Source organism: Microcebus murinus, chromosome 4 (genome assembly GCF_040939455.1).
Source record: "Microcebus murinus isolate Inina chromosome 4, M.murinus_Inina_mat1.0, whole genome shotgun sequence".
NCBI lineage: Eukaryota > Metazoa > Chordata > Mammalia > Primates > Cheirogaleidae > Microcebus > Microcebus murinus.
In genome coordinates, this window is record NC_134107.1 from 93,226,117 (window position 1) to 93,251,669 (window position 25,553).

The window sequence follows — 25,553 nt, forward strand, 5'->3', positions numbered from 1 at the left end:
GCAGCCCAGGGGCCCGTTCAACACCAGGTACAGTCGTGCCAGCTCCCGTGGCTACTTTTCCTCTCCTTCCCTTCACTTTGAAAATAGTCAGCAAAATCCTTATTTCCATAAGCATTTTTCTGGCTGCAAAAAGCTGAATCCCAAACCTATTATTATAGCTGTTCGTGCTATTTTAATCTGCTCTGTGTTGAGGTGAGAGGGTAGCAGTGACTCTGCAATTACTGAGGACATTTGATCCACAGTGCAGCCACCGGAGCCAGCGGAGAACCCTCTGAGTGGGATGGTGCCGTGTGTGGCGAATCACTTTCAAATTTACTAAAAATATGCCCCTTCGCAGCCACGCAGATATCATAATTTTCCTCCCTGAGGCTTGTTGAGATTCCCATTTGCTTCCTGCCTGACGCTGGCTCCCAGCACGTGCCCCCGGGCCCACCTGCCCGTTCCCTTTCATCCTTTGTCTTGGCCCGATCCCGTCTGGCCTCTCTCGCCCTCCGCCCCACCTTGCCCCTTGTTTCTTCCTCCCTCTTCATTTCCTGCTCAAAAATATTTTATATTCTACTGACCGGCATGCGCGTGAAACCATTTTTTGTTTGCCATGGTCAGAGGGAAAATAACTTAGAATTTGAGATCTACCAACTATTTCCCATTTAAACAAGCTGGCAAGCCGGAATGACGCTGCGCCTCCTACATACAGTAATTGTTGCCTCCCCAGGCTCCCTTTTCTATCTCTGTTCCTATTTCATTCACTTTTCTATTTGCAGGCAGCACAGAATATGGGCCTCTCCCCCTCCCTCCTTCCTGCAGCCCGCTTTCCATCCAGTGACCTTGGCTTCCCTGAGTGCGGAACTGTAAATGAAATGTGGCATTGCCACATGTATCTTGATAAAATATATCAGTGGATGAATTGATTTTCATATTGATTTCCTTGGACGAGCAAGGTGTGTGTGGAAATCAAGGGTCTCTTAATGATAGTCCAAGAGAGGGCCGGGATGCCTAGGGGAGGGCAGGCTTTGTTTTGCTTTCACTTATGAAAAGTTTCTGCTTGTTAGCTGGGGAGAGAGGCCTCCTTGCCTTGCAGGCCACACTCTCTCCGTGGGAGGAAAGAGCAAATGTTGCAAGGGTGTGTGGCCTGGCCCCCTGAGAGGGCTGTGTCGTGCCAGTGACTGCCTAGGGCTTTGGGGACAGCATGTCTCTGAATGCCCCCAGGTATGTTGTCATTGGAGCAAGCTGAGAAACTCCCCAGCCATGTTGGAGGCCCGTGTCACCCAGCAGCATGGAGGGACTTGGCTGGGCAGTGGCCTTTGCCGTGGCCACTTGTACTTTCGTATTTCAGTCAGTTGGGGTGTGGCTCTTGTGACTCTAGGATTAAGGCTGTGCCCCAAGGGCGTGATGGGGGTGTGCTTGATGGCGTGTCATTCGTGTGTGTCACCATTGGTGGCTAGGTGTGGATCAGGGTGTGTGCTTGCAAGCACATGCATGCAAAGATCTATGGGAGCCATGTCTATGGGTTGGCAGTGGTCTCCAGGCTTGTGGTGGCTTTTCTTAGCAAGCTCTGGACAACCAAGAGGACAATATTCAGTGAGGTGATCAAAACTTCATTTTATCTCTTCTGCAATTGCTTTCCCAATTCGCTCTCCCGACCGCTCCTAAATAAAATGGATGCTTTCAGCTGGTAGTTGAGCTGATGGTTGAATCTTTTTATGAGGCTAAGTAAGCGTAGCTTTAGGTGATGCTGTGCACGCATGTACGTAAAGAGAATGAAACACAGTTAACTAGAATATTTGGGGATGTAGCTGTGGTAATTCATTACATTTTCTGGCTAATTGAGGCTTAACTGAAAAATCCTTTTGGTCATAAGCTCTGCAGAAATGCTTCGCAAAAGAGAGTAGGATATTTTCCTACTTCGTAGGTACAAGGTAGTGAAGTAATTGCATCCTTTGCTGTTTCATAATCTCATGGCACGTGAGGGCTAATGTTTTGGTTATCATTTGTGATTGCACAGTGGCATATGGAAGGTATAGAACCTGCTTGGATTAATGTTTACTTTTAGATGGCAGTCTCAGCTGGGGACAATTTTGTCTTCCAGGGCACATTTGACAATGTCCGGAGACATTTTGGGTTGTCACAACTGAGGGAGTTGTTACTGATAAGTAGTGGGTAGAGGCCGGGGATATTTCTATAGGACAGATATAATGAACAAGACAGTCTCTCCTTCCTGCTGTCCACCACAAAGAATTATTTGGGGCTGGGTGAGGTGGCTTACAGCTATAATAATCCCAGCACTTTGGGCAGCTGAGGTGGGAGGATCACTTGAGGCCAGGAGTTTGAGACCAGCCTGGGTAACATAGCGAGATCCCATGTCTACAAAAAAAAAATTTAAAAATTAGCTGGGCATGGTGGCACGTGCCTGTAGTCGGAAGGCTACTCGGAAGGCTGAGGCAGGAGGATCGCTTAAGCCCAGGAGTTTTAGGCTGTTGTGAGCTATGGTGATGCCATTGCACACTAGCCTGGGCAACAGAGAAGGACCCTGTCTCAAAAAAAAAAAAGGAAGAAAGAAAGAATTATTTGGTCTCAAACGCCAGTAGTGCTGAGGTTGAGAAACCTTGTCCTAGGATGTATCTTTTAAAATTTCTGTCCAAAAATTTTAACTAAATTCTTATACACAAAATCTTTTGTTTTCACTGGTCTGTTTTTTTTTTTTAAGAGTCAGGTGCTAGAAATGTTCTGAATAATTGAAGCTTCTAATTCATTGATGTTTATTGTTCCAAGAACAAATAGGGAAGCCTGCCAGTTTGCAGATAGGCAGGCCTGTCCCCAGATGGCCCTCCAGTGAATGCCCAAATTCATTGAATCATTTAGGGCCATTGACAATGATGAGGGCCACACTAGCTTTAAGTTGAACTAGATTCTAGCTGCTAGAATAAACAATCCCAGGAAGAATAAACAATCCCAGAGTAGGGATGTAGTTCACCCCCTTTTTTGTTTGTAGCTCAAACTAAATTCTCAGAGACCTCCCATAGAACTTTCTGATGATGCAAACATTTTTTCCTACTTGCTGCAGGTCAGAGACAATTTGGCAATGACACACTTAAAGATGCCTTCAGAATACATACACATGTTAGTTGGTTTTGAATGGCCCTAAGTGAGTCTTTGGCAGAATCTGTCCGGTCTGGTGTGATAGGGAGATCTAATAAGGACAAGTGACCCCAAGTTTCATACTCTGTGTCTTTGACTCTCTTTCTTTGAAGATCTCATTGGAAATCAATGGACTCGCATACCAAAAAAGTCTGTTACACAGAATCTCACTGCTTGGAAGGAGGGGAGGTAGGAAGACAGAAGGACCTCCTTTATGACAGTAATGGAAAGGCTTTACTTTTGAATTTAATCTCAAATGAAACTTTAGTGTCAAATGTTCTGGAACTATTACACACCATTTTATTAACCCACACTCTTTATGTCCAGAACACTATGAAGTTAAATGAAGTCTGTCTGTCTGTCTGTGTGTCTGGTGAATGCATGTGAGTAGTTAGAACATTCGACACTTGGTTTAATGTGCAGATTACCAATCATGCTAACCTCTGGCAGGGGCTCATTATTTCACATAAACTAAAAAAGAACAGACTGCCCCTGCAAGACTGACTAGTTTTTCCAAATCGCTCACAAAGGGCAGTCGTGCAGTCCAAGCACCATTCATCTCTCAAGCTGTGCTTTGGTGTCTTGCCTTACAGTGTCTCTTAGCAAGGGTGGTGGTGGCAAAAGAGGCCTGGAGGTGCCATGAGAGGGATGAGTTTCTTGGCCTGGTTCTGCTGCCTAAAAGCTGTGTGCCCTCGGATAAGTTGCTTACCCTCCCTGAGCCTGGTAGAAACAACAGCACTCACCCTGGCCCCCTTTGCAGGCTTGTTTTTAGAGATGAAGCGATGGGAAAGCACTCCGTAAATTGCCAAGAGCTGAGTAAACACCGAGTACTCTGGACATTGTTACACTGCTAAGCAATAGCAATACCATTTATAAACCAGGTTTTTGAGAACATCCCAAGCATGCTTGGGAGAGGATCCGGAGCTTCTCCGCAGGCAGGCGCTCCTTGAAGAACGGTTATCACGGATCACTCCATCTGCTGTTTGCTCGCTGAAATGCTAAGTGGAGTTGTGGGCGTACCTGGGGTCTTTCTCAGTTCGGCACCGTCTCTGAGAGGGGCTAGATGTGTCTCCCCTCCTTTCTCAGAGATGCAAGTGTATTTATAGCCTGGTGTAAGTACAATCAGAAGGTTCCATAAAACTCTGTTATTACTGCAGTACAAAGTTAGAAATGCTTGAGGTTTCGGCTTCTTGGCTCTTCCATGCGGCAATGAATATTTTATGGGAAAGGAAATACTTAGTGTCTGACTCTTTTTATAGTGCAGCTACTCACAGGGCTGGTAACCTTCCAGATCTCACCGAAATCGAAATTGCTGCCCGTCCACCTCTCTGCTCCCTTCCTTGCAATTCCCCTGGTGTCCTGACTCGCCGAGGGGTCCAGGTTCTCTCGGTGCATGGGTCCATTTACAAAACGTTCGGGGTGCAGTTTTCAATCCTCATTAACGCCCTAAACCAAAGGAGTTGGCTGCTTCCCGACCTGCCCCACCCCTCTGGTACCTTGTGGTGCTGCTCAGCCCAGGAGGAGCCTGCAGGCACGGTGCCCAGTGGGCCCTGCACTTGGAGGTCTCTGTTGGCCTCTTCTGCCACGTCCTTTTGTCCTGAGCGCCCGGTAGCCCCTGGGAAGAGGCGGCCCCACCTCTCCAGAGTCCACTCTGATCTTAGAATTTAAAAAGCGACAGGTGAGTTTGAGGTCCCATGGGCCCCAAAGGAGATTTTCCCTTTTAAGGCCTGAGCTTTGGGCTGAAGTCCTTGTCTAGAGCAGCCATCCGGGTGGTCGATGGGATTTCCCTCGCAGGCCCTCTTAACTGTGGTCCCTTCAGTGACCCCCACTTGCAAGGCAGGAAAGTGGGGCCTCGGTGGTCTTGGCCTTCGCTTTCCAGGTCCGGGACTTTAAGCAGAGAAAATGGGTCTCCTGGCAGGTCAGCGCCCATGGAGATTGCTCCCGTGGCCGTGCTAGGCATCCTGGCACAGGTGTTCAGCTGGTTTGGCCCCATGGCCCGCAGAAACGTATTATAACTACAGCAGCACCATAGACCAGATCACCTTGTCAAAGAACACCTTCCGCAGGTAACTTAGCCGTGTGGCTCTCCTAGGGGCCCCCACAGGCTGGTGGAATATTCATGTCTCTCATGGAGGTGGGCTGAGTGGCCTAGTCTTTCCACCAGGGTCCAAAAAACCCTAGAGTGGAGAGGACAGCAGGTGTGAAGTGTGGCTTCTGAGTCACTCGGGCAGGAGCACAGCTGGTTGTGTCTCAGCACTGGCTCAGGTCGGTGTTTCTCGGCAAGGGTGGGGCTGTGAAAAGTGCTGAACATCCTCTGAATGTGGGCTCCGCACTTAATTTAGCAGGACTCTGGGAGCTCAGGAGTTTCGCTGCATTTGTCTTCTGCTCTGGCCCTGGTGTCTGTCCTGGCGCCAAAGCAGGTAGAGGGAAAAAGTGATTTGCAACCCCCAACTGGCTTTGATTTGATTTCTGGTTGCATTACTGCCAAACAGAGCTGAGTTTCTGCAGTACGGCTTTGTATTGGGTCTTTCTCCCCTTTTCTTTTTTCCTCCTTTTCTATTTTTTGGTCTTTAAGCTCAGTGGTAGCAAGAGGCACGGTGGGCAATGGAGGGCTTTTGGTATTGTAGGCTTAGAGGCTCACTTGTCTCTTACGTTGAGAAGGTGAGGAAAGGGTTATTTATTATTTTTAATAAATGGGAATGGGGGTCTGTCAGTGGCTCACTGGAGGAATTGGGCAGTGCGCTTTATACCTAGAGTCAACCTAGTTAGGGCATTTAACACAGTTGAAATTTAGGGTTCCTGTGACCACGAAGTTGATAGTTGGGATATTGGCAAGGCTCGAAGAATTGAAAATCCTCAAATGTTCTAAAAGCTTCATTATTGCTCCTTACTCACATTTTAACTCACCCGCCCCATCTGTGAAGTCATTTTTTACAAACAATGAAAATGGATAAAAGAAACGGAGCCAGAGAGAGAGAAGAAAGCTTTTATTAAGTGCCTATTGGGTGATGGACACTGCTGTGTGCTTTTGAATAAACACCTTTCAGGTTAATTCCAAAGCTAAGATTCAGCAATTCCCTGGTTCTGGGACCTGGATAATCCATAGGTGGGATTATTGATTTTAGAATCAGATAAACCACCAGTATCGAGTGATTCATTCAGTCTCTAGAGTTGTGCCAGATCCCATGGAAGATGTGAGCATATATACCTGCTGCAATTCCTTCCCTCGGGGGTTGAGACCACACCCATGAGCACATGTGCACACGCGTGCACACACACACAGCGGGTGGCTTGTGCCAGTGGGATGTATACATTCCAGCGTTCCAGAAGGGCAGAGGGCACTGTGACTGGGGTATTAAGAAGGTCGACTCATGAGTCCCTCCAAGGGGCGCTCCACCTCCTTAGGAAAGTCTTACGGGCTGTCCTGATGGAATAAGGATAGGAAAACCTCTCCCCATCACGGAACCTGAGAGTGTTTCTGCTGAGCATGATGTTGTCTTGGGCATTTCCATTTCATTTTTAAGATTCAAGCATAGTTTTAACTGAAGGGCACCAAGTCCCTTGCAGGTCATGTTCTGCTACCTCTGGGGTTTCTGACTTAGGGGTCACTTTCCTAGATAACGTGTTCTATATTCACACTTATTGTCTTATTCTCCTACTCCCCTGACCACCACAACTGTCCCCATGTTCTATGTGGCATTTCTTTTCTGGAGCTATTTAAAAGTATTCTAGGCGATCTGTCTGGAATACTTGTGTGCATTTATTCCTGGCTGCATGGAAGGCCCAGGGACCTCCCAGGCTCTCTGAGTCCTCTGATTCTTAGAAGGTTAAACCGTTATGGAAACAGACATTGCATCTCTGTCTTCTCTTGTTTCCTGCATGCAGCGGTGACCTTTGGGGTACATTGTTCAGGAGACCAGCCATTCTCTGTCGTTTGAAGTCTGCTATTCTCATCTCTCTACCAAAAGAGAAACTAAACCTCATTGTCATGATTAAGGTCACAGCCAACAGCCGGTTAAAGAAGCCATCTCTCCTCCCGCTCATAGCTGCCCCCTCGCCCACGGCCCTCTCCCCAGCTCTCCTGAGGAAGAGCTCTCCACGATGGAAGTGTCTCGGGAGGGAAAGGGGAGTGAAGAGTGAGCAAGAAAGACACAACGGCTGCGCAGCCGCACTGGAGAGGGGACTGGGCCCCGCACTTGTTAGGTAGACCGAAGTGACACCATGTGGATGTTCAGATGGCAATTAAGTACTTATATGACCAGTCTCGAGGATTTCCAGGCCATGACACTTTCAAATCCTTCCAGCCTGCTTATGGAGAGAGGCCCGGAGGCTTCCGGCAAGACAATTAGCACGTGAATTAGATTGTGTCTTCTGGAAGGGAGACGAAGTTCCCTGCACACTCTATTATAGTTGATTGCATTAAGGTTGACCATGACTTTCTCATTGGGCAGAGAGGGCAGGGTGCATTCTCTGGAGGATTCTACAGTGTAGCAGTGGCAATGGAGAACTACCCCATTGGAGGTAGGGGGCTTTCTGGGACCCTGATGGGGTCCCTCTCCTCCCCCAGGGAATGGGGCAGAGTTGAGGGAAGGTGCTGCCTGGCTGCACTGAGCACGTCACCCTGTGCTCTGCATGGTGGAGAGAAAACTGCCCAGGCAAGCGCTGCTCTTCTGGCAGTTCCCAAAGAAGGAAGTGGATGAGGCATGGCCTGCCGGCCCTCAGGGAGGAGCTGTCAGGGACAGGGGGAAAGGGTGCGGGGAGCTGTTGGCAGGTGTGCCCCCAGGCCTCCATCCCCCAAGCTGGAGAGAAAGGCAAGTGGCCTGGAGGGCCAGGAGGCGCCTCTTAGGGCTGGCTGTGGGTTTTAACCCTGGGTGTTGCCATTTTGGAGAAGAACAGACCCTGTGATCCAGGAGGGGATGAGATCGGTATTTCAGGCCCGGGAGACGTAGGATTTTGCAACGGAGGCCAGGAGAGGACGTGAGAGAGCTGAGGGAGGGATGCTCGGGGGTGTGGAGGTGGGTGCGGCGTTACAGATGGCAGTCACCTTCACACGGAGAAGTGGCTGTTTTCTACTTCAGTTGCCTGGCGTCTACGTTCTAAACTTGTAATACTCTTCATCCTGCATGGTGACATCGCCCTTGCTCTTGTCACGTGTCATTAGCGTGCATGCTTTTGAAGTCTTTTACACACGTACGTCTGTGTCCCTGCTCGACTGTAGGCTCCTCGAGGGTGCGGCGTGTATTGCATTCCCTGAACCTCTCTGCAGTGGCCAGCACCGTGCCTTGCATTTAGTAGGCAATGAATTCGTGTCGGCTTTGAGAGAATGAAGCGACATTCCCTACCCGCTTCCTCTTACGGGGGCTACTTAGTCCCATTGTTTTGTTTCCCTCCTCACCTGTCCCCCCCTGCCCCCCTGCCCAGTTTTCTGTCTTAAAAAGAGGGAGACACTGACCTGTTCCTCCCACGGAAGTGATTTTGTGAGGATTTCTATGAGGAAAGTCTCGAGACCTGCAGGAACAGTGGAATCGCTGGGACATGGGAACAGCACTTGGGAAGACTGAAGGAGACCCTCTCCAGGTGGGCCCTTTTGATTTGTGGTCCCCCGCCACTGATTGATCAGGCTGATCCCCAGCCCCCTGAAAGGGGAAGGGGGCTGCCTCTAATTCCCCCCGCATCTCGTGACTTCCTATTTTCCTCCAGCCATTATTTTTATCGTACTTACTTCCTTCCCTCTTCCGCGTCCGCCAGCTCCGCCAGTTTGTTGGGTGTGCGATTGTTTCAGCTTTATTTGGAAACTGGAAGCCTCATTTTACTATAATAGTTCCTTGATGATTTTCTAAATGAAACTTGCATACTTCATCTGCTCCCCCACTGCTCAGATATTAAACAAATATCTCTGAGAGGTTTTCCTTGTCTCGCCCCTCCCCCCATCCCCCAGAGACCAGCAGTTTGCTCAGACAGATGGCGGGAGATGGCGTGTGTGGGTACGTGCCCGCGCGGCCACGTGTGCGTGTAGTAGGGGATTCTCGTGCAGGGTGCCGGTTTCTGAAGCATCTTCTTGCTTTGCTGGCATCCAACTGTGCAGCAAGGCAGAGGGCCCTGGCAAGCGACCAAACACAGAGTGAGTGGCAGGAAGGCCTGTCACCCTGATAGTCCTGCGAAGAATCCGCTTCTCCGTGAACGGGAGGCTGTGGAGGAGGTCGGAGGAGCAAGCGTCTGGCCGGTGTCCAAGGCCAGATGTTCTGTAGTGCCACACGTCACCATAGGAAGTCTGTCCTCTGAGGGCTCCTAGAGCGTGTCAGACCTCTGCTCTTGAACTGCACAATCCTCATGTCTCCCTTCCCTCCTAGGTTAGGAACACAAGCGATGCCTCCTTCTGTGTTTGCTTCCTAGCCCAGCCTCCTCCTCCAGTAGCTTTCTGGTCTGGACTCATTTAGACCACTTCATGGTGCTCACCTTGGCTCTCTTTGTCCTGCCCCTGGGTTGGCCACCCCTTCCTTGTTCAGGAATGATGCTGTTCTGTGCCTGTTTCACCCTCCTCTGAGATGTCTCCTCCCCTTCTATATACCTGCTACCTCCTTGGTATCTCCTGAGCCCAGTCTCGAACCCACCTCCTCGGGGAGGCCTGAGTTTGGATTCCCACTCGTGCTGGGCGTTGTCATTATACTCACGACCTGATGTTCGAGAGTAAGAGTAAGTACTGGTTGCTGTTAGTTTGTGTATTGTCATCTGTCTTCAACTAAAGCTTTGGGAGGGCAGCTTGTCGTCTTGTGCTTTTGTTGTATCTTTCACTATGCCAAATAAGTGCCTAGTTGGTTTTCAGCCCGTCCAGGCTCCTGAGAGGGAAGGGATACTTGAGTACTCCTGCTCTGCAGCCACGTGGAGTTGGTAGCCAGCCCAGGTGCTGGAGGGGGTGAGGTGTAGCTCCCGTGCTGCACGCTCTTGCTGCCATCTGCATTCTGATGAATCGGTGAAGGCACGTGTAACCGGATGGAGGTAGCAAACAGCGGCAACAGCTCTTTTGGGTCCCCTGCCGTGGAGCCGGGCACCTGTGCCAGGGAGCAGACAAAGATAGGTGGTTTGTTCCAATCTCTCTTTTCTGGCACCTTCTTAGAGAATAGAAGCATTCTGCAGACGCATGGCCGTGATACTGCGTTGGCATTTTGCTCTGGAAGGCTGACCTAACTACTGTCTTTGGAGATACCTCATTCTCAGTGTAGAATTTGGGCACTTCCCTCTGTCTCTGTCCTTCTGTGGTCCCTGGCCCCAATGAGCCTCCACTCCCAGCCAGCTCCATTGTTCGGAGAAGGGTTTTGGTGGCTGCTCAGGGACTGCCACACTGAGACCAAAGTCCTCAGCCTCTTTCTTAGTACTCTGCATCATCTGGCCCATGCCACCACCTCTGCAAGCTTATCCCCACCTTCCTCCCCGCCTGCCCACTCTGGAGAAGCCAGGCCTATCTCCCGAAGGCTTGTCCAACATGACTTGGTCACCCGTAAGGCCAAGTCTTGGCTCACGTGGTGATGCCTCTGTCACATGGAGCTCTCTCCCCCACCCAAGGCTTTTCCGTTCTTAATATTCCCTTCCATGGGTAGATAGAGCCCTCAGAGCTCACAAAGCCCCTGAAAGGACCGGCTCAGTCTCACCATGTCCTCAAGCCGTCTCCAGTGACAGCACCCTCTGTGGATCTGCTCCTCTTCTGCACACCCTTGACGGCGGCCACATCGCCACATCCTCCTTTCGGGAGTCTTTCTCTGTCTCTCTTGCCAGCTCTGCCGCTTCATCCAGCTCGGTTATGGACTGGCCAGGGAACAGGGGTCTACCTTTATTCGTCTTCAGCCTTTGCTGTCTTCTATTCATCTCATTATGTCCTCAGTGCCATGCTAAGTCATATAACATGCACAGTCTCATTTATCTACCTTCTGTGATAACAATATTATTAACCCACTCGACAGATGAGAAAACTTGAGACTTGAGAGAACACCAAAGTCTCAGAGCTAGTCAGTTTTAGATCTGGAATTTGCAAACAGGGCTGTCATCAGAGTCTAGGTGCTTAGACTTTTCACTCTGTCAATGAGTTGTGTCAGGCTCTGCCACTTGCCAGCTGAATGACCATCGGTGAGTTGTTGATTCTTCATGCCTCAGTTTTCTCCTTGGCAAAACGGAAATAAAAGTGATATCTGCCTCATTGAGTTGTCCTGAGGATTGAACGAGATAATGCATGAAAATGCATAAATGGTGCTCAAGTATGTCTTGTACAAATGTTCTTCTAATTATTCTTCATCGTCAGCGTCATCTGAATGTTGTTCGTGTTACTGTTCTTACTTCTCATGTCTCTGGCATCATCTTAGCTCCTAAGACAATGTCATGCACATGGCTTGTGCTCAGGAAATGCTTAATAAATGAATGGAAAGGCACTCAGTCACCTAGAGGTGATTTGGTGACAAATGCTCTGTGCGGTGTTGCCCTTGTGGCATATGCTGACTATGAGGGTGTCTTTGCCAGGGTGCAGTTTTGACATGCTCTCGTGGTGGCGGTGGTCGGGGCTCGGACATCGTGGAGTACGGTGCAGGCTGCAGTCGGCAACCTTCCTGGTGCCTGAAAACTTTTTTTTTCCTTCCCATCCCCTTTCCCAGTAGCTCTGTGCCCTGCCAAGTCTGTGCACAAGCCTTGAAATGACAAAGTACCCTTTAGTTAATTGCACAACGGATTGCCTAGAGTTAAAAGTTCTGATTTATATGACTATAGCTCTAACTGCTCAATAACACAGGCCTGTAATCTACTTTCATTTCAAACAGAACGGTGATTTATAGGGCAGCATGCCGCTTTAGCTCAGAAATGAGGTGTTCAACATATGCTCTGTTGACATAAATTTGGAATTTATCGCTGTTGTCAAAACTGCCTGTTGGACAAAGGTGGGTATTAAGGCAATAAATGGCTCAGAATAGTTTTCTGTCACATTTCCTAACCATTGTATTCAGTCTATTTGAGGGAAAAATATATACTTAAAAGTAATCAAATGTCCAAAATCCATGCATCTTGTTTTGAATGGTGGGAAGGGAGGCTGCAGGGAGGATGGAGGAGCAGGGGGCCGTGGGGCGGGGGAGCCGGGAGGACTGTCGAGGAGAAAGCTTTTCGGGAAGTTATGGCCCATTTAAAAAGGATTCCACTCCGCTTCCTCTCCCCCTGTCCCCATTAGGAGGTGGGCTTGCCTTTCTCATTTACAAAAAGGGGGAGGAAAAATGAAAGCTCATTAAATAAAAATAGTAAAGGACATTTTTATGTGTGGGCTTAAAGCCAGCAATGTCAGGGAGGAGTTAGTGAGTGGGGCTGCGAAGGAGGCAGAGCAGGATTTTGTTTATGGGGAAATAAAACCCCCGGCCGTGTTGGTTTCTCTGCCGCCTTGGTGAGCATGGGCTGGTTCCCGCCTTCTATGTGAGGCTCGGAGGCTCCTGGACAGGAGGGGTGCTCGCTGACTGATGAGGGTGACGAACTGTTGGGGACCAGGCTCTAAGCAATATTCTCTACCCTATCTGGGTCCTGATTCGTTTATTACCCATAGTATGGCCAAGGCACACTGGGCATCAGCCACCTTCTCCCGACGTGTTTCTTGGGCACACACGAATGCCGTGCCCTTTGCTAGGTGTGAGGATACAGGCAGAAAGGGGCAGAGCTCTGCCTCCACGTCCCAGCTAGCTGCAGAGACGGAGAAGCAGGCAGATGCACCCAGTGCTATTTACGCAACAACAGAAACGCATGCAAAAGACGCGGGTAAAGTGGAGGGGACAGAGGGGCGGGAGGAACTGGGGAAGCCTTCCTGGGGATGAGACCTACCCTCCTGCCTGGCAGAGTGTCCCTTTGGAAGTATCAGGTCCCTGCAGGGAGAATACAAAAAAAGTACAAAAAAAACTCTCTAGTGATGGGCTTGTGTTTTGTTTGTTTGTTTGTTTTCTTTTTCAAGATGTGCAGTGTTGTGGTCAGTTTGGGTTTGAGCATTTCGTGTGTGTCAGTTAGTTTGGGTTTTCCGTGTCATGATTATAGAAGCGGAGCCAGGGTCTTTGTGCACTGAGGCTGTAGCCTCTCTTGTCCTTCACGCCATGGACCAGCAGTCACTGCATCACCTAAACACAGGGCACCAAGGCAGGTGCCACGGGGGACGTAGCACATACAGTCAGGGTCAAGGTGAAGAATCCATCTCTTTTCTTTATTCTCCGTTTCAAGATAACAAAGCTTGCAGTACGTGTTGTGCCGTGAGACCCAAAGTGTGGGCACATCCAGAGAGCCGCTGCTTGGCCTCGGCAGCTCGCTGGGCCCAGCGCCGTGGGTCTTATGCATTTCCTGCGTGCTCGGCAGTCTTGCAACCTAGGAGCCAAAGGAGCATGCAAGCTGCCTGGTACTTCTCCCCTATGAAAGCTAGGCTCAGCGGGGAAGAGGATTCGGATTTGTTGCTTTTATTTTATTTTTCCTTTTATCTCCGTGCCCACACGCTTGGACCGTCTCGCAGTTGATAAATGCGTGCTCTCACACACACATGCACACAAGCCCCTTTCTCTGGCCTGCGTGTTTGACACATGCACACACACTGTCCCGTGCACACTGGGCATGGACACCCATTGTAAACCCCCTCTGTGTGGCTCACCCTCCTTCTGCCACCAACCCCTGTCCTTTTCACACAAAGCTCCCCGTTGGGAAAACTCATAATTTTTACACCACACAGTCTTGACTGGCCATTGCTGGAATTACTGTCTCTTTGAAGTGCTTTCTGCTGGGGCATTTACAGGCCGTTTTAATTACCTGCAGCTTGCAAAGGGCCTTGCTCTGTCCCAGCCTTTGTTTGTTTGTTCTTTGCAAGGAGTCTGTGCAGAAAGGAATATGGCTGCCATCTTTTATAAAGGAAGAAAAGGGAGGAAAAAAAAAGAAGTTTGGGGAACCCTTAACAGGGCTCCGGGCCACCCTGCCCTGTACCAGGTGCAGGAAGATAAGCCCCTGCTCTTGGATCTCCCGTCTTCCCAGCAGCTCCTAGCACCGTGGGTCCCTCTCCTGGAGTTGGGGTATTTTTGCTTGTATATTTTTTAAGTGTTATTGAGTATATTGTCAAACTTCCCATCTGAGACAGCAGGGCTGTCAAAGCGTGCTCCCCTCACTTCTGACCAAATCGAAGTCAGCATCAGTCACACTGGGATCCCTCTCATATTTTTAACTAAATCTGTTCAAGGCATATGCGTGATTAAATTATTGCGTGTGGATGAGGGCTGGAGGGTATGGGTTGAAATCGTATATGTGACAGTCAGTGGTACCCACTTTGAGCTGTCTGGTGGTTTTTTTTTCTTCCCCCCTTTCATTTTTCATTTGATGCTGTCTCTCAAATGAACTAAATATAAGCAGCATTCTTTGTGGTTTCTGTTAAACATGAGTGTCGAATGTCATGTCTGCAAATGAAGGTGCTAGTTTACCAAAGGAGCCTCAGAACTGGAGCCCCCTTCTTTGGGGGATTTTGGAGCAGCAGGAATGTTGATTCATTTATTCACTTAATCCAAAAATGGATTGAGAAATTGGAAACCTCGTACATGGCTGAGAGGAATGTAAAATGGGGCAGCTGCTTTGGAAAATAGTCCGGCAGTTCCTTAAAAGGTTAAACAGAGAGGTACCATGGTTGAGCCAGCAGTTCCACTCCTAGGTCTATGTCAAAGAGAAGTAAAAACATATGTCCATGATAAAACTTACACACAAATGATCATGGCAGCATTATAAATAATAGCCAAAAGGTTGAAACAACCAAATGTCCATCAACTGGTGAATGGGCAAACAAAATGTGGTATATCCATACAATGGAATATTATTCCACAATAAAAAGGAATGAAGTGCTAAGATAAGCTACAATATGAATGAAGCTTGAAAACAGTATGCAATGTGAAAGAAGTCAGACCCCAAAGGGTGCATGTTGTATGGTTCCATTTCATGAAATGTTCAAAATAGGCGAATCTGTAAAGGAAGATGGTAGATTAGTGATTGCCAGGGGCTAGGGGTGGATGAGTTGGGGAGTGACTGCTGATGGGTACTGGGTTTCTTTTTAGGGTGATGAAAATATTCTGGAATTAGGTAGTGAGGATGGTTGTGTAGTTCTGTGAATATACTACAAACCACCAAATGATATACTCTAAAGGGGTAAATTCTGTAAGTGGACAATATCTCAATAAAACTCTTTAGAAAAATGTATTGAATGCTCTATACCAGGCATCCTCAAACTACGCCCCTCGGGCCACATGTGGGTGTTTTTGCCCGTTTACTTTTTTACTTCAGAATAAGATATGTGCAGTGTGCATAGGAATTTGTTCATGGCTTTTTTTAAAAAACTATGTCCGGCCCTCCAGCGGTCTGAGGGACAGTGAACTGGCCCCCTGTTTAAAAAGTTTGAGGACCCCTGCTCTACACCATGCACTCTGTTGGATCCTGAGGACACAGTAGATGGTGTGACTACACCGTTTGTGCAGACTACTGTGTATACAGTAGACTACATTTCTGCCTTAATGTAGCTTGCAGTCTAGTAGACATAAAGACTACTAATAAAAAAACCAATATATAACTGCAAATTGTATTAAGTGCTATAAAGGAAATCAGTAAAGGGCAATAATGGAAAATTGTGTTGATGGACAACCTACCTAGGTGAGCTGTGGTCCAAGTGCAACCTGACTTTCCTAGAGTCTGGCACGCAGTAGGTGCTTAACAGATACAGGGTGAGTAGCAGTAGAGAATGAATCAGCATGCTTTCACTGCAGGAGGTTATAAAGTCCCTGTGAGACCGGGCATGTCCATGGACTCTGGGGACCATCATTCAGTTTACCTCTTTTCTTAAAGGCCTCTCTCTTCTTGCTTCTGTCTGATTAGATCGAGTAAATCCTGGACATACTCCCAGTGACTCCTTTCTAGCTGTGTTTTTCCTGCCTCTTTCAGGGAAAGACTGTGGCTTAGGGGGGGATGTAAAGGTAGATCCCGAGATGTGAGAAGTCTGGAGACGTCTGCCCGCTTACGTGGGAAAGTAAGTCATGTAGCCTCAGTTTCCCCATCCGCAAAATGGGGACTGCACTCTCCATCCACCCAGCCACGGGGTGGTTGAGCTGATCTTCAGGAAGATTTTTCAACATCAGACGAGATATGTAAGTGCATTAGCTTCATTATGATAAAAACCTTGGTCGACCCGATTTTCTTTTTTTGCATTTTTTTTCTAGAAGAAAGGAAAAAAGAACCAGTAAAAAAGCAAATACCTATTCAGTTTTTGCCTTTTTTTTCCTTCATTAAAATGACAATAACTTTTACAATGTGATTCGGTCTCCATACAGGTAATCTGCTCAATCTCTTATCTTCTGTGTTCATAATTGATGTTTAGAGCGATGGCTCTCAAGCTCATAGTCCTCATAGAAAAGTAATTTAATTTTCGGTGTACTAAAGCAGAAAGAATGAGGCAATATACATTAAAAAGATTTTCAGAATGGTTTAATTCCCAAGGAACTTTCTTCTTAGGCCCTTAATAAGCCTCAGTTTTTCTCGACAATCTCTGGGTTTCCGTGACTGGTTCGTGGGATTTCAAGGTAGCGTTTTTGGCTTCCTGGCTTAAAGAGGAAACGTGTAAAAATGAGACTAGAGAACCAAGAGACAAAGACGTTTCCTCCGCACACCCTGGCAAAACAGGGGGATAGAGGAAGAGTCTGTAGCTTTTTGAAAACTGTTTTCTCAGAAATGGGCTGTTTGTGCTAGTTAAAACCTCGTGTGGGGGAGGGAGAAAAAACAAAAACCCTGTTCATCCATAGCCATAGTTTAATTCCCTTATAGGGCCTTTTAAGATCTGGAGAGAATATTTTAGATTTATTTTTGTTTCCCTTGGGCTGACATCATCAAGCATGCATCATGATATGCCCTGTTTTGGGTTTGGAAAAAGCTCAGAGAAGCTATAAATCTTAAGGCGTTTTACTATTTTTCCTCTTCCTTTTTCTAAAAGCACAACTTTTCTGGTCTCTTAAAAGAAAAAGAAAGAAAGAAAACTACAAAAGTGTGTATTGATCCCTTCTCTTCAGATCTTAACTGGCCGGGCTGTAATACCTTGCTTACATCTGCCAGGTTTTTGTGCAGTTTTGCAACATCTCCTTAATCCAGTGAGCATAAATAGAACATTTCAATCATATTTGGCTACCAGGAACCTCGCAGATAAGCACGCTAAGACCTTGTTGAAAGAGACTGTATGAGATTGTGTGTGATAAGATCATCCTATAGCCCAGTGCACAAATGAAAAACTTTTGTTCTTGGTGAAATTTGTTGATAGAGATATTTCAAATAAATGACTTAGGAGAAATCAGTATTTTAAAACAAAGGACCGGTTACATAACAGCCAGAAGCCCAGGCCCTCCTGGTGCTCAGCGGCCATGAAGATCCTTCTCTGAGCAGTTGCTGCAGGGAGATTAGCATGTCCCTTTGTCATTTCTGACATAGTGTTTTAGTATTTCAACACTCACGGGCAGCCTTATCTGAAAGTACTGTACTGGTGTGGTTATGGGTGTGGGAAGTACCATAGTCTTTCCTCATATTTTCAAGGCGTGGGACGGTTCCTTCCACTCTTTGGTCAGCTCCAGGTTGGCCTTGATCTCAGGGCCAGACAGAATACAAGGCTTTCTCTCTGAGAACCCCACCGAGGGCTTCTCTTTTGGACAGTAGGGACAGCTGTGCTTGTACTGGTGTGTGTGCATGGCGGAGTGTGTGGGGAGGTGTGCATGTAGAGAGAGGGTGGGTTTTGCCACCTCTCCATTTATCTTTTCAAATGCCCTTTCCTGTTTGTTTGTTTGTTCGTTCATTCAGCAAAAATGCACTGAGCCCCTACTGTGTTTCTGGGCTCGAGGGTGAGGCTGAGGGAATGAATCTGGTTTGGATCCTTCATGATGGAGATACAGTCCAGCTAGCACAGACCCATGTCAGCCCCACAGCCTTTCAGTTTTGCAAACCCAGTTGGAAAGAACCTGAGAAATCATCTAGCCTGAGAAATCATCTAGGTGTAAAGTGAAATCTAGAGAGACAAAGTGGTTTGGCCAAGGTCATGTGATGGATATCAGCAGGGCTGGGGTGAAAACCAGGTCTTCTGACCCCAGCCCTCTGTCTGTATACCCGTATCTTTCTATTTATCTGTACGGTCAACATACCACACTTGCCGTCTAGCTGATTCTTGAGAAAACATGGCTTCCTTGGCATTTCCTACCCTTCCTTTTAAAGGCTCCAAAACAACCAAATGGCCAGCATTTTCCATAACTCTATGGTCTAGACCCTGCTGCCTACCTCTCAAACCTACAGCACAGAAGGCGTTAACTAGCACTCGGTTAGTTCTTGGTTGTGTGTTTTTTTTTAAATCTGTTTTTTGAAATCCTTGGCTTTTATTGGTATATTTACTTTATGGCATACATAAAGAGCTGTATTAAAAAATAAATTGTGTTGTAAAAGCATTCGGTAATGTTTATTAATATTGACTAGTCAGGGAGCAACGAACTCTATTGCTGGAAAGATAATTTGTGGTAATACCCGCTAAGCATTCACAGCTTGTCAAATGACTGTCTAATCTCAACATTTAAAAAAACTGGTTAAAAGGATAATTTCCCTTATGCCTCGAGAAAATGAAAGTGACCCATTTCCCAGCCAACATTAGAACTGTCCCTTCGTTCTCTTCCCTGGGTATACCAGGCCTCCTCTCTTGGATTCCGGGCAGTTCTAGGGCTGGACGTTGGTGGTCAGGGATTCCTTTCCTTAGTGTGGTTAGAGATTGCTTCACGAGCAAGAGCTTCTTGGGCATCTGCTCTGATGGCCTGGAGCTGTGCTGAGGGCATTGAAGGCAGAGATAAAGGCATGGGTCCTGCCCCCAAGGAGCTTATAGTTTTGAGGGACTGTTCAATATCTTAGTCTTGAATTCCTAGAATTCCTTGAATTCCTATCTTAGTCTTCATATTCCTAGAAAATAAGTGAGGAGAATGACACTGGGTGTGACAAATGGACCTAACCAGCCTGGAATGTGGCACTGTTGACGGCATTAAGGGAAATTCCTTGGGAAGATATGCTGTCACCCTTAGAGGGTAGGGAACATTTCCTCTGAGTGTCCCAGATGCCCTGTGAATAACATGCTCTGGTTTAGGGTGGAGGCCTCCAGTAGAACAGGCCTGGTTCAGAGAATTCCCTTCCCACAAGAAGACATCTAGAAAGAATAGGAAATTGGACCAAATATGGAAACACCCTGTGATCTCCATGGAAGTTGCTTTCGGGAGGAATCGCCTAGTAACTTTTTATTCATCCCTTCCTTTCAGAATTAGAGCACAGGATACCATTGACTATTTGACCTTTCTCTTGTCATTTGAGTTAAAGGTCAGTGGATGTTGAAGGTTCATTTTGGAACTGAAGAGTCTAAGGAGGAAGAGTAATAAGCCCATTTCTAAAGTACACAAAGCTCTCTGTCTCTCAGTTCTGTCTCTACTTGGAAAAGTGAGCAAGGCCGGGGACAGCGTCTCCTCCCACCATGCTTGGGATTCAGCTGTCGCTTTGGAGCTGGAGAGCATCAGCAGAACTTCGTGAAGGCACCCACATGGGGGACACAGCAGTATGTCAGTGCCGATTGGCCAGGTCCTGCTCAGGAGAGGACAGGAGTTGTGTGAGCTGGCTTCTGCCATTATGGAGTTTGCACTCTGAGCTAGAGGGAATCTTTATGGATTTTCAGACTTGAAGTATTAATAGCACAGAAACGGTTCAGACCATGAGCCTGTGTCTTGCTAGCTTGGTGAGAGTCTAGAATCAGTGAGAAGAAATGGATCTTTCTCTTCAGCTACTAGTGAAAAGGTTCAGGTTTGCTTAGCTCTCATTTCTCATAATAACTCAGCTTTCTTGAGAATACAGATAGAAACCTGTTAGAGGTTAAGTTTTTCTCTGTCTTTTTGGACAGAAGTGAAAATCTGTTACACACAAGGTCAGTTCACCTAATGGCCCAGGTGTGGTCTGTGGTAGGTGGGCTCTAAGAGTTGGGGGGATCCTTAGTCTGCTCCTCAAGAGTGGATGGTTAGGGACCTGAGGCATATGGGGGCAGGGGGTGGGTTCTTCACCGAGTACAGGATGGAGGGGCCGCGGCTGTGCTAGAACCAGGTTACTTCGAGACGGCGTTCATCAGTGCGGCTTCTCTCAGAGAGGAGGGTGTGAAAACTCCATCGTCAACCAGGGCAGTATACAGAAAGGCGCCCAAATGTCCCCAGCTGTCTCCCTTGCCTGTGTCACAGTAGAGGCTGGTGTTCTCAAATGGCCATGTGCTGTAGACCGTACGACGAGACAGGACCAGACGGGGGAAGACGTGAGTGCGTGTGGTAAGGAAGAAGGAGGTGGATCGAATTTCCATTTTGATCCAAATGCTTTGCAGTTGCATAATGTGGCAGTGCGGAGGTGGTGGGAGGTTGTGGTCTAAAGAGGGATAGATAGAACGTGAGTTCATAAAAATGTGGACTTTTGCTCCAGAAACCAGTTGGAATTCTATTTCCACATTGGCCATCCTGTGGACAGTGCCCTAGAGAGTCTGCTGGTAGCCAAGTCTCTTGAATGCACTCACACTCCCAGCCATTTCCTTTTCCTTTGCATGGGGAGAAGCCTCCCCGTTGTGACATCCTTCCCGTGGTATGTCCCCTGGTATATGGACAAGAATTAAAGATATGAGCAAACCAGCGCTGGGCTCTGTTGAACTGCCAGGCCTGTGAAGTTGTTTTGTTTTTCTCTTCTGAACTTTGTGCTTGCCCAGGTCTCTCTGCCAGTGGGGTAAGACCTTTGTCCCTGGACTACGTGCGGAAGCACTTGGACACCATATTCATCTCTGGTGGCCCGTGTGGGGCACTGAGTTAGTGGGTCAAGTGCAGGGCAGTGTCCTCACCCTGAGCATTGACTAGGACAGGCCACCTGTGTCTCTGAAGACTGGGAAATGCATGGTGACAGAGTGGTTCCGAGGAAAAGCTGGTGGCAAGTTCTGGAAGTTTCTTTCACTGAAAGATAGATAAATAGTAAGTAAAGGAGAAAACTCAGATCACCTGGATTAGAAGGTTTTAAAATGAGTAGATGGCTGGGATTGGGTCTAGAGTTTTGCTTGGGCTATCCTAGCCTGATGGCCTAGGTGTCAGAGGGCATCACAGGGGACAGTAACGAGTGGGACATGGCTCAGGGAGAAGAATAGTGCCCCGCTGAGGAACACTTCGGAGGCCAGGTAAAAGGATATGGGCAAGACATTTGCATAATACAATTTTGTCTCCATGCAAAATATTAGATAGCACCCACATCACTTTACAGGTGAGCAAATGCAGGGAGATTGGGGTAGCATGACTTGTGCCAGGTCTTAGCAAGTTAACGGCTGAGTCAGGTCGAGAATCCAGGCCTTCCAGATGCTTGCTGGGCATTCTTTCCTGTTTCCTGATACCTCCATGGTAAAAGGGCAAGCACTCATCACCTTTCATACCAAGCCAATCTAGTGGACCAAGAAGAAAAAAACTGCTTCCACCAGCTGCTAGGCAAATCCATTCACATCTAGAGAAAATTATTACCCAGAGAATGTTTATCAGGGTGAGGAATCTGAACTGGAAGCCTCAGAGAGAAGAGATGGGAACCCAAGAGTGGAGTTGAGCATGGTGGTGGCTTCCAAAATCTGAAGACTGGTCACTGTAGAGCCGTTTTAGAAAATAAGTCTAAATGGGTGTTTGTCCTCCTGTTCCTCCTAACAGCTGCCCCTGAGAGGTAAGTACCCCTAGGAGCTAACAAATCACCAAGGAAGAAAAGGATGAAAATAAATCAAACTGAAATCCATACAGTGCCATCCACCAGACCTTACCGTGATTGTGTGCGAAAAGCTCACCTGCTGAACCGCTTGTGATCAGAGCTTTGCCACTCTATAGAGCATCTCTTAGGAGAGCAAATAGCTGTCATGTCTGGGCAAGCGATAGGCCTACTCTGCTATCGTGTGTATGTGTGTACGTGCATGTGCTCACGTGCATTCCCATACCTAGGTACGCATTTAAAAAGATACTCTGCCCCAGATGCTATTAGGACATGTCTCAGTGCCCAGCATTGTGAAATCTATTTAGAGTTAAGAATGTTCAGTTAAAATGTTCTGTACTGTTAATATTTCTCAATTTGGGTAGATCAGCCATGGCTAGGAGTGAAAGAACACGGAGGGGGATGGGGTGCCCTACAGTGTCATGGATGAGGGTGTGTGTGTGTCTGTGTGTGTGTGTGTGTGTGTTTGTGATTGAGAAATCATTTGACTTTGGCAAGGGAATAAAGGGAAAGCAAGCAAACAAAACAATGCGATTGGGAAAGAGTCCTGCGAAGGGAACTGTGTGTGATCTCTCTCAGAAGGCCACACACCGGACACCATATGCTATCCTCATGCCACGGGGCCTGCAGACTGCGGCGCTGAGGAGGCTCACCTGGGGGCGCCGCACGGTTTTGCCACATGGCTGGGTTCTCAGCCTGGGATTTGGAAGGTGGTGGCGGTGGGTGGCCCACTCTCATCATCATGATCTGGGCACTGCAGCCCAGGTTGGGGGGCTGCTGGCATGAGTGTGTCCCACCCCATCTCCCCGCTTGCAGCTTTATCTGACATCAGATAAAGCCTCCAGCCTCTGACCACGGTCTTAACACGCCAGCATTCTGACTCCAGAGGTTGTTGGCTCTGAGAGGGCTTCGTGTTCTCTGCCGCCTACCCCACCGCCTGCAGATCCTGCCTCTGACTGCCACTGCCTGTCCTGTTCCTTAGGGCCAGGCCCCTGGGGAGGTTGTGGGGAAGGCACAGCGACTGGGGCAGAGGTGGAGGCTGGATCCCGGACCTGACAGCAGGAGTGTGGGTTGGGGGACGTCAGCGTTACCGGCTGGCCCACCCGGCTCCCTGCGTCTCACCGGCACCCTCGCTGGCTGGTCACCGAGCCGGGGGTCTGGTGGGAAACGCTCCAGTTGGGAGTTGGGATCAGAGCACTGTGGCAGGCCCGGCCTGTGACGAGTTCTCACCAGGTCTTCCCAGGACTGATAACACATACCCGACCCACCTCCCACTACAATTGTAGTGACGGCAAAGAGACTACATGTGTGAGCATACTTTCGAGAGCCAAAGACTACTACGACTTATGTTTATGGAATGACGTTATCCGGGTTCTTGACACTCTTCTTTCCGTCAAGGCAAGACGTAGAGGGAAGATACATCTCTAGGGGGCCTTAAGGGAAGGGTGCGCCTGTTGGGGGTCACCGCAGTTCCAAGAACATCTGGATGCCAGAGAGAGACGCATCTTGCGTCCCTAAAGGCATCAGTTCATTCATAAGCTTATTCAGAGCCTCCTCTGCACCAGTCACCTTAGTGGGCGTTGGAGACAGGAGGGGGAAAAGACGCAGGTGCAGCCCTCCTGAGTATAACAGGCATGTTAGACTTAGCACAGTGATGACAGTGCTGTCACTGAGGTAAACAGAGGCTGGAAGTCTCCATATATGGGCTGTGCTAATGTGGCAGTGAGCATTATGTCTGTCTGACTGTCCTGGGTGCTTCTTCCTTCCAACCTTTGAAGATGGTTCTGATTTTTTACCTTGGTCTACATGCCAGTGGGAAAGCAGTAGAAAATGACCTGTTTTTCTGTCCTGTGCACAAGCCCAGGAGTGGGTGCTTCATTGGCAGAAGGCCATGGGCACACGAAGTGACTTAGGCTGTCTGGGGGCTCAGGGGTGTGTCTCTGTCATTGTCCTTCCTCTCCCTGCCTCCTGTCCCCTGCCACAGGGATGACTGCAGATCCCCCAGGTCGGGGTGCCTCCTGTCCAGCCAGAGCGGCAGCAAACTCTCTTTTCCTTTCCCCTACAGGAAGCTGCACAGTGGGATGAAGACATACGGGTGCGAGCTCTGCGGGAAGCGGTTCCTGGATAGTTTGCGGCTGAGAATGCACTTACTGGCTCATTCAGGTAGGTGAGGGTGCCCCGATGCCCCATTGGGGTGCAGGAAACCACCTCCTGCCCACTATCACTCCCCACTCAGGGCTTGCTTTGGTCTGTATGGCACCATTGCCTGCTGGGGCATTGGTGCACCTTGTCCCAGGGATTCTCCCTCCAGGCTCATGGAGCGGTGTGACCACCTGGATAAACCCACCCACAAGCTCTCCTGGGTTTCCCTGGGCATCGTTGGTGCCTAGAGCCCTGTGTGATCTACCTTCCAAAGCAGACTGTAGTTTCATTAGCAAAACAGTTGTGGAATTAGGTTCTCGCTGTCTAATGAATCTGACTATTGGGTTCACATTATACAGGAGCCTTTAATTAAATAGATATAGAAAGGTTGGAACACAAAGCTAGTTATAGCGTGCTGTCTTTTGCAAGTTAATTTTATCCAATTCTAGTGAGGTCGACTGTGTGGCTGCTGGTAATTTTGCTCATGTTTGGGCAAAGCTGCTCTGCCCCACGAGGCGTGCAAAGGGGAGAAGCACCTGCCACTCATCATGCCCAGGTGTTCTTGGTGGAGGGAAGGATCCAGGAGGTCTGATGCTGCGGCTTTGTGGCTGAGAGATTGCTGCCTGCAGTTGTAGAGGCCTCAACACTTCCCTGCCAGGACATACTCTCTTCCTTCTAATTCCTTTGCCTTTGACCTTGGAATCACTTTTCAGGGTAGAGAAGAGAGCCGGCTTCTCATTTGGTCCTGCTGTCCTTCATACAGCCTGCCTCTTCTTTCCCCATATTGCCTCGAGCAACTGGCCCTGCAGGCAGTTGAGCCTTTGTGAAATGAGCCTGGGCTTCGGGGTTGGGCCCCCGAAGGTTCAAATCCTGTTTGTGATGTGTGCTGTGTGACCTTGGCCGCGTTTAATCTTGCAAATCCCGGTTTCTGTATCTGATAAGCGTAGGTGTTGCTAACTCACATAAATTTTAGTTTTATTTTTGAGGACTAGGTGACAGAATATATGCTAAAGGCATTATATATGCTAAAGCAAGCCCCTGGCATACAGTTGGCGTTTAATAAGTGTCAGTGGTTTCCGCTTGCACATTCCTTCCTTTTCTCCACTTGCCAGGCTGTTGCCCCTGGGGAGTAGCATCCTCACCTTACCCAGAAGCTTCCTGCTCGGCTGGCTGTTTGCATCGGTTTCCCTCCAGCCCGTGTGTGATCGTGGAAATGCTCTTCGGTGGCTTTCTGTGCGTCAGCGCACCACTGCCCTGCCGCAGGGCCCTGTGGCTGGGCGCTGCGTTGGATGTGACCACTCTCTGTGGCCTGCGTGGCCCTTCCTACAGTACCGTGCCTCCTTCCCACTTCCTGTGCTGCCCTGTGCCACAGTAGCCAGGGATCTGCCCACACCAGGCAGCTGTCTGTCTCAGCGTGTCTGCTCCGTCCCTATGCTTTTGTGTGTTCCGCTTCTCCTTCCTGT

General features: G+C 48.5%; 1 protein-coding gene across 2 annotated transcripts in view; it reads left to right on the top strand.

Annotated features, from left to right (window-relative positions):
• The window catches only part of ZBTB16 (zinc finger and BTB domain containing 16), a 182,372-nt gene that overhangs the window by 64,067 nt on the left and 92,752 nt on the right, over nucleotides 1–25,553 (top strand). For both annotated transcript variants that reach the window (XM_012748013.3, XM_012748012.3), the window contains exon 3: nucleotides 24,014–24,111. In XM_012748013.3, coding sequence (XP_012603467.1) covers nucleotides 24,014–24,111 — 98 coding nt within the window. The remainder of the gene's footprint in view (nucleotides 1–24,013; nucleotides 24,112–25,553) is intronic.